General features: G+C 39.6%; 1 protein-coding gene across 1 annotated transcript in view; it reads right to left on the reverse strand.

Annotated features, from left to right (window-relative positions):
* The window catches only part of NMBR (neuromedin B receptor), a 19,391-nt gene extending 10,875 nt beyond the window's left edge, over nucleotides 1-8,516 (reverse strand). The window contains exon 1 of the mRNA XM_026039200.1: nucleotides 8,100-8,516. Within this exon, the coding sequence (XP_025894985.1) occupies nucleotides 8,100-8,515 (416 nt within the window). The 5' untranslated portion in view covers nucleotide 8,516. The remainder of the gene's footprint in view (nucleotides 1-8,099) is intronic.
* Between the last annotated feature and the right edge of the window lie 1,081 nt (nucleotides 8,517-9,597).

Consider the following 9,597-nt stretch of genomic DNA (forward strand, 5'->3'; position numbering starts at 1 on the left):
GGAAGGAAGGAAGGAAGGAAGGAAGGAAGGAAGGAAGGAAGGAAGGAAGGAAGGAAGGAAGGAAGGAAGGAAGGAAGGAAGGAAGGAAGGAAGGAGTTCTTAGTAGACCACACCTAACCCTGTCATTATTTCTGGGTTTATATTCTGGACCATTAGGGATCAAAGCACTGTAGAGTGGAAGAGAAATATTTCCCCAAATTGGCTTAATCCAAATCCATCAGTGCCCCTGCCTTTGGACACCATGGCCATGCCACGATAGGGGCAGGCTTATTTGATATAATTCCCCATGTATAGTGCATGTCTTACATGTGTTACACTTTAGATCAGTATATAGCAATTAAGTACTTGAAAAAAGATCAGCACTCAAAAAATCATGAGTGCTGGAGCAGAAGGTCAATAAGAAATATCAGTTACAGAAACTCAAGTACCTGGGAGAAGAAAACAAAAATGTAAAAAAAAATCAGTGTCAGTTTACATTTATTGCTGTTATAAAACTATTCCTTCTGTTCCTTGATTAATTTAGCAATAACCCATTCCTATAGCAGATAAAATAGCTATTGAGGAAAATATTGAGGAGGATATGGTTGTCTAATATGTATGTCTCATTTCCAGAAATGCTACAAGTCAGGAAGAACTAAATAACCAAATCTCTATTAAAGTTACAAGGAAAGAGTTAGATTTCATCTGCTAAGAATCTAGAAAAAAAATCTTAAATTCTGAATTGTAAAACTTGCCATTTCATTTATTTGTTCCGATATTAGTATTTAAGAGGTGCCACTATGACACTTCTAAATTTCTTTCTAAATCCATTTTATTCATAAATTCTGTTCATTTTTTATATTGAAATCAATGTAGGTGAAAAAAAATATGTAGTAATGGCAAAAAAGGAATATTAAAAACATTAAAGAAGAAAAAGTTAATATAACAATCTTCATTAAACATACAATCATACATAGAGCCAAAGATCAGACATGATCCTAAGCACAATGCTATTAAAAAAACAGGTGGSGAAGTGAAACAATATTTGGAATAGTGATATGAAGGACAATAAAAGAATCATAGAAAATATAATGACAATGTAATAGAATAACATTAATCCTTTTTTCTCATGTATGCACACATCACTTTTTTTTGTACATATGCTATACAAATACGAAATACACAATTAAATCCACATGCAGCAGAACTAATTACTCTCCTATGGATTGTTTATCTGCCTGTGTTCTCTGATCTCTGAAATATAGCGTGTGGGGAAACTAATTCCAAAATATTTTTTTCTTCAGTGAACACCAAATTATATTCCCTCTTGTCTTTGCAAATTTTCATAAACTCATAAAAACTTACTCTCTGAAAGTATTTTGTCAAATTTGGCTGGATTTGGGCATCATTTAAAAGTTATTACTAGAGGTGTATACTTAGGCCTAGAGGTTATGATTGCCTATGCTTTGCTTCATCAGTACACATTAGTACACAACCACAAAAAACACACAAATTTTTTAACACTAGGAGTACATAGTCTAGAAGAGTGTGCCTGCCTGCAGCAGAACTAATATGAGAATATATCAGTTATTCTGCAATTAAACTATTTGAAACAAAAATTCCATTAAATTGTCCCTTTGGGTAAGGATATATGAGAAATGCATCACTCTGCACATGCATAGAAGCTAAGTAAATTTATTATTTATTCCCTAACAAATTTACTATCAGAGAAAGCAAGTAAAATATTTTCCCGGATGGCACTGGTAGAATGTATTTGATCATCCACGTTATTTCTTAGCACTGCTAAATGCAGTCTTGAGGATTCTKTGATCCAATCTAGTTGAACTCATTGCAATGAACCCCATGCATAATATGTACCATGTTATGAATGAAAGGCAAAGAAAATAAATCTATGGATATGTATGTTCAGCCCTGCCTGATAAGAATTCAGCTGAATCTGTTCTTCAGTAGCTACTTTTTCTGTCACAGCCCAGGCTATTACTGAATTGATCAAGGAAAGAGGAGGAATCATTTTCTGGCAGTTTTCAGGTTTTAGATTGCAAGATACAAAAGGCTGTAGAATACTAGTAAGATCTAAATTGTTTACATTAGTCAAAGCAAAGTTGGCTTCTTCAAGTACAACAAAGATATCACATTGAACAAGGACACCACATTGATCACTGACTAAGATATATGCTAGGATAAAAGCTGTTTCTCATTTTCAGTCCTGAGGAGTAAGCCATTGTCTTTTGAAGAGCACACACAGGACATATGCAAAGGTCTAATAGATGATTGCACAAGGCCAGAGAGGAGGATAAACATCACTGAAAATAGCATAAGCACCATGACACCTACTTTGGAAGGAAAATGTTATTTGCTAAGAAATCATTTTCAACTACATAAATATGGTCACAAGGGAAAACTCTCCAATAGCTGATTTGAATCACATGATTTAGACAAACTTAATCTAGCACAGATAATTCTTGAATTTAATCCAGACATAAATTTTCTTCTGTTTGTTTTGGTTTGGTTTTTCCTCATCCTCCTTTTCTTTCAGGAATATTCTTCATTACTTTCAATCAAGCTACGTGAAACAGTTATAAATAATCTACCTAGAACATTTTAGGAAGGAAAAGTTTCAGTAAATCAGTAACATCTAACTATAGAAGGCAACTTGATAAAAAATGCTGCTACTATTTCTGGGAAAAGTTCAACCTTCTGAAACCTTAATAATCACAGAATCACATAGGTTAGAAGGGACTTCGGGAGATCATCTAGTTCAAGCCATCCTGCTCAAGGAGGATCATCTACAGCACATTGAACAGAATCACATCCAGATGGGTTTTGAATAGCTCCTAAGAAGGAGAACAGATAACTGAACTAAGTTTATCTATGAAATAAGGCAGAGAAGAGATAATAGTATAATACAAGCAAATCCCATTTATCCATTTACAATTAACACTATCAGAAAAATGAAAGCTAGTTCTTTTGAATGGTAGTGCAGGATAAAATTTTATGAATGGTAGAAAATGCCTTTTTTACTTACAGACTCCATATGATTTTGTTTGGCTGTTTGTTATGTACAATCAAGCCCTTATCTTCCATTTGTTCAGATATTCTTTCATTTTACTATGGATTATTTTTTCTTTATTGCTTGGTTAATCATAATTAGTTTTCAGGATGTCATTTAATGCTACTTAACTTCTCAAGGCTTTTTTTATCCCTAAATGTTGGATGTTAGATTTCAAAAGGAAATCGTTTACACCCTCCTGCTTCAGCTGCTCCACTGAATGTAATGAGGAATGAGGATTTTACAGGGCTTTTCATCACTATATTTCAGCTCAAATCACAATCTTACTAACCAAAAGATTAAATTTTAAAAGAATTCTGTAGAGGAGCAATAAATCATCTTTATTGAAGGTATTTTTGCTGACCCAAAATTCTAAACTCCTTATCCTTTTCATACTCCTGAATATGTTCAAACTATTTCCCTGAGTACCCAGAAAAAAYAGGAGACAGTACACATGCAGACTTAACCAGTAAAGTTTTTTGAAGTCAGGATGTAGATAAATCTGCATTAAACTTTTGTTGAGTCTCTTTACGCTTTTGCATTACAGAATGCAATCTTCCAACATTAAAACAAATAAAGAATTAAAACAATAATAGTTTTAAATATTTAAATATTTAAACCTACAGACTACATTTTTTAAATATCTCAGGAACGATATTTAGTTACTTAAGTAGAAATTTTCCTATTAACATATAGATATGTAGTGGTGTACGTAATGAAAAATAATTCTGTTATCTGATTGCTCAAGTAATTCCAGGCTGTCTTTTTGTCACACTTTTTAGGAGGAATACATACTAGGAGGAAAATGTTATTGGAATTTAGTAGGGACAGTTTCTCCACAGTTTAGATTCACTGTTTTTAAAAGAGTGCAACATATAAGGCATTTGAACTGTTCATTAGAAAGAAACATCAATCTAGAAAAAGTAACAACGAAATTTGATCCCTGTATTACACTTTTATTTGTAAGGCATAAACAATAGCTAAGGAGAAACGAAAAGACTCTATGGGACAAATCTAAGGCTGTTGTAAGGAGCTGCTATTTTTCCTTCAAGGTCAACTCACCGCAGGTCTCTTGGAATTTTGTGGACACAATTACTTATAACATGCATACAAATAATTCAGTGATGGACAGAGGTGTGTGCTATGGCAGTCCTAAAAGTCCAAAAGTCTGAAAGTCTTTTGTCCCATGAATTTCTCCAGCCACCTCCACATCACAAACTATGGTAAATCCAGCCCTCTATCTCTGAGCACCGCTTTGGAAAAACATCTTCATTCTAGTTCTTCACGTCCCCACCCTAGCCCTTCCTCTGTCACAAAACGGCAATATCTCTTACCCTGAGAAGAGAGTGAGGAGCTTCACTTTATAATTCTGAAGTTATAATTCTATAACTTCAAGGTGCACTATGGATGTAAATTGGAAAAGCCTCCTTGAAGTAGTGGGCAAGTTCATTATATGCTTGAAGTCAAGGATTGCTCAAGTTAGGTTCATTCTTTACTGTGCCCATTCTTCAGTGAGAATGAGATGGTGGCATGCCTTTTCTTCGTGTGTGCCATACTGCAATCCTTCTGACTATTCTTCTCTCACCACTTACCTCCTCATCTAAGAGCACACCTATTCCTAGGACCTTTTCACCAACATCTATTAGCCCTGACCTCCACAGCACCATGAGAAGGAATTTTTATAGGAACATCACTTCCATTTCCTTCTCCTATCACAGCTCTGGGAGTCCCTGTGCCCCCTTAGTTCCCTATTTTCTTGTTTTGCATATTTTGTCCCTTAGTTTTTTTTTTTTTYCCTCATTTATCATCACCTATAATTATTTGTTTTTTAACCAAAGAAACATTAAGGTTTATAGGGATGTGGCAYTGCCTCTCCAACAGAAGAAAATGAACGGCAACAGTAGCCATGGTGGGAAGGAATGCTGTCCTTGCCCTTTCCCATGTGGTAGTGAGATGTGACAGCTGGCTCAGCAGAACAGCCTTCCTGCACCACCGAGCCTTGCCAAGGGAAGACAGCTTCCCTCTGACACCAACACATTTCTCTGCCGGTGCCACTGCCACCATTGCATCATCTCTACTGCCAAACTGCAGTCTCCACCACTCCTACCAGCTATCCAGAATGGGGATAAGKGATTTTAGGCAGATGCACTGTGTGCTGCCAATTTTAACTTTAAACAGTGTGTTTTAGGGAAGTCCGAAAGCACTGTTATAGATGCCATAGAGTGTTCATACACAAAAATAAAGATAAATTCARATTATGAAGCTCTGAGAAATTAAATATTTGTCACACTGAAAGAGCTAGTGATGCTGAAAGAGACTTCTGTGACAAAAATCCATATGAAATAACTTTAGAAAAGGTATTTATTCAGAGAGTACTACATTTTCTTTCTTACAGTTTCCTTTGGTAGGTCATGATAGTTCAGAAATTATTGCTCCTGGAACAATTATTGCTATATGTATCACAAGCACATAATTTTCTATGCAAAATGTTCAACAAGGAATTTCACATATATAAGTGCTAACAACACTGTAGAAACAGAGATATCCTCTGTTTTCTTAATTAAGGCAAGTACACTATATATAACACCAAATATCTGTCTATTTTAGCACTTATGTCTGTAGAACATTAGAAAAAGTTTTATTTATTTTCCACCTTGAAATAAAAAATAAATATTTATAATACTTCTTTCATGTAATCTATGTCTACATTTCTTTAAAGTCCTGTGTAAAAACAAGTAAAATATAGGAAAGACTTTAGTGATCAAATACTAAAACTTACTTTGGACACTCTTTGTGAAAGTTGTCAGTGAGAAGACATTATTGCATACCAGACAGAACATGTGCTGGAATATAAATGAAGCCTTTTTAGCCATATCACTGCTTCCCGGCTGCATTCACACATTCTGTACTAGCTTCAGTTGTTCAGGGATGCTACTGGTCCAAGACGGGTCTTACCTCCTCACCACCTCTTTGCTTTAAGAAGCTTCCACCACTTTTCATTTGCTGATATAACTACCCATATTCTTTCCCCTAACTAAACCTAGTCAACATGATGCCTGCTAGCATCTAGCTACAAATTAGTGTGACAAAAAACCCTTAGCACCAGCGTCTCCTCCTTCAGCACAAATTCAGCTGCACAAAACAGAGTATCAATTCAATGATTCAAATTCCATTAAGACAACAGTCCAGCCAGCTTCACTGAGAGTTGAATCCCCTAGCAAAAAGATACTGTTCACAGAAGTCAATGATTATTCCTCCTGCCTGAGTGAACAATGTTTTTATACTCAGTAATTGGAAAATTAATAAAAGAGGAAAAAGAAATAGAGTCATTAAGTCCCTAGTATAGCAATTTCTGATATTAAGTCCTTAATAAAATCATTTCTGATATTTGTATATAGTGTGGATTCCAAAACATTGGAGGAATATATTTATTATAAGCTTATATTGTTACATCAAACCATCTGTAGCTGCTCTCTAGGATATGCAATTCTGAATGCATACAGTGCACACAGACTGAGCATTATTAACTGTTGAAACAACTGATTTTAAAACAAGAATACAAAATTAGGTACAAAGGGCAAAAATAGAAGCTCAAAAGCTATATAAAAAGCAAATGAATGAATCCTTCATTATGAAGACACCACTATTCCCTCTCATTGTACTAAACTAGAGATAAGATTTTTTTTGCAAATAATTTCTTCCCACTTGAAATAAGATTCCAATCACAATTCTAAATGGTGGCAATAGAGCAGAAAGCAAAATTCAAGATTTACTTGGCTCTCCAAGGACAGTTTGAGGTATACTGTTTAACTGACGTAAAGAGGGGATTTCCAGTCATTTTAAAGTATTTCTGCAATATATTCCTGAAAATCTGAATCCATCTTCATATATTACAAGGCTTTAACACACAAGTATTATAGGTTCTGATTCAAATACCACTGAAACGGAGAGTCATTGAATAGTACTCCTAGAAGGAATCAAATGATTTACTGAACTGACTGAGATTATACTCAGTAGATCAAGAGTTAAAAGTTCAAAAAAATCATTATAGTAAACTTGAAAAAAAATCATATTAAAGCTTTTGCATAGCAGTCCAGTGTAACAAAAATTTATTTGGTTAAAAATCAACAACAACAAAAAGACACTATCTACAGAGAAGGAATTTAACATTTTCATTTGTGTTTGAAATGTTTAGATAAGGGGGAAAAAAATGAGATAATTTAATCTGAAGTTGTCGATTACATTTTAATACTTGGTCTTTCACAGCCTGAAGCACAATCCCACAGCTATCCAATTAACACAAATCCCTTAAGTATGTTCATTTAAATTAATTAGGAGGAAAAGTTTGGGGTCCAGCTCTTTCTTTCTTCCTAAATTGACAGGTGTTAGAAATGGAAGTGTTTCTTTATGTATTTTTTTCCCCTTCTCATGTGATCAGGAGAAGCTGAAATGCATAGTATGACCTGAAAGTTTAAGAGTGATAATTAGAAAAGTACATGTTGGTGCATTCAAATTCAGGCTGCTAAACAAGTCACCCTCTGGTGACTTGTTGCCCTGGTAAGGTGCACACACATATACAYACCTCTGGACACACACACACTTCCTCTGCAGAAAGAAACAAACCTATTAAAATACATCTGTGATGGACTTAACCTAAGCTGCTCACTGCCTTACATGCCACTGTAGCTTGGCATACCGTATTTATGGTCTAAAATCTTCCTCTAATGAATAAAATTTCAACACATAGGCTGTTCCAAGGCCATTCCATCGATACAGAAGCCAGGACTACATCCCAGTTCCCACAGGTGGTGCCTTGGAAGTCAGAGCTGCAGATGTATCCACTTCCAGAAGCCTTTTAACTTAAGTTATTACCAGACATGCAATCAGTCAGTGAGGGAAATAGCAGTGTGAGCAGCTCATGCATCAGAGTGAGGAGTTTGAAAGCCAGGGAAAACTTTATCAGAGGAGGGTTCCTTACCTCTTGTGCCAGCTCCGGCCAGCCCCAGCCCAAGCCACAGAGAGCTGGGAAGGGGCAGCCCGGCTTTCCTACCTGTCAGCGCTGAGAGCAGTGAGGGTGAAGACAGAGACCCCCACGGAGGTGAGCTGGATGACGGGGATGAGCTTGCAGCCCACCTCCCCAAAAAGCCACTCCTCAGAAAAGTACCGGGAGGCATCCACAGGCACRCAGGTCACCAGCAGCAGTAGGTCACCAACGGCAAGGCTGGAGATGAAGATGTTGGGCACGCTCCTCATGGCACTGTTGGAGATGAAGATCTTCATGAGGGTGATGTTGCCCAGTAAGCCCACGGTGATGATGAGCAGGTAGAGCGAGGGGATCACGCAGCGGATGGTGAGCATGGCCATGCCCCGTGCAGGGGGCAGCAGGGCCGTGTCTGTTTCTGGGGGAGTGCTCCTGTTCTCTCCAAGGGGCATCACTGTGAACCCAGGCAGCAGCTCTGCTTCCATCTTCCAGAGATTTCAGGGCTCCAATGTAAAATGCAGCAGGAAACACTGAAAAGCTTCACCTCCCTGCAAGCAAGCCAACTTTCTCTCCTTTCCCTCCTGGCCTTGTTCCTCCTCCTTTTTCTCCGTCTAGTTTTCTTCCCTCAGCAGCGCAGAGGAGGCAGCCGGCCGGCGCAGCGGGAAAGGGCGGAGAAAATAAAAAGCAAACACACTGCTCCCTTCCAGCTATTTTGCCAACCCCTTTTTCCTGGCGGGCACAAGGGGATAACCCTGAACTTTGGAGGAAGCCAATGCCGCGAAGGCGGCAGCAGCAGCAGCAGCCTCCGGAGCCCCTGCCCGCCGAGAGGGGCAGCGCCCGGAGCCCGCCCGGGGCACCGCGCGCCGCAGCTGAGCCGCTCCGCGCCCGCGGGGCGCCGGGCGCTGTCCCGCACCTCGGTGCTGAGCGCCCCGCGCCCGCGGAGCCCCGCGGAGCCGCTGCCCCGGAGCTCGGTGCTGAGCGCCCCGCGCCCGCGGAGCCCCGCGGAGCCGCTGCCCCGGAGCTCGGTGCTGAGCGCCCCGCGCCCGCGGAGCCCCGCGGAGCCGCTGGATGCGAGGCGCGGAGTCGCCCGCTCCTCACTCCTCACTCCTCACTCAGTCCGTTTAATACCGGGAGGTGGGAGGAGCCCTCCCGGCCTCCTGCAGCGCGAGGAGGATGCGACCCTCGCCCCAGCCGTGAGGGGCCARAGCGGATCTGGCGCGGGGGAAGCTGCAGAGCCGCCCTCTTCCCCCTTGACTATGGGATGGCAGGTGAGGAGCCTCCCGAGCCCACGTTCCCACCACTACCAAAGCCCAGGAGAGCTGCTGTAAAACTGGAGAGTGGTCCACATCATCCAGCGAGGAGTGGGGTTGCCTCAGGAAAGCATCTTTTCCAGGCATGGATCTTCACAATTTACCCATCTGAAAGCACTTGAAACTCAGTGGGATGTGTAGAGAAAGAGAAGGCACTGAAAGGATTTTGTTTCTCTTGCCCAGTGGTTTGTTCTGAACAGGTCCTGCTCAAAGACATTAGCGGCCCTGGAGTTTTAGGGTTGGATTTGTAAGGTTAT

Source organism: Nothoprocta perdicaria, unplaced genomic scaffold (assembly GCF_003342845.1).
Source record: "Nothoprocta perdicaria isolate Ctin4 unplaced genomic scaffold, notPer1 scaffold_221, whole genome shotgun sequence".
Taxonomy (NCBI): Eukaryota; Metazoa; Chordata; class Aves; order Tinamiformes; family Tinamidae; genus Nothoprocta; species Nothoprocta perdicaria.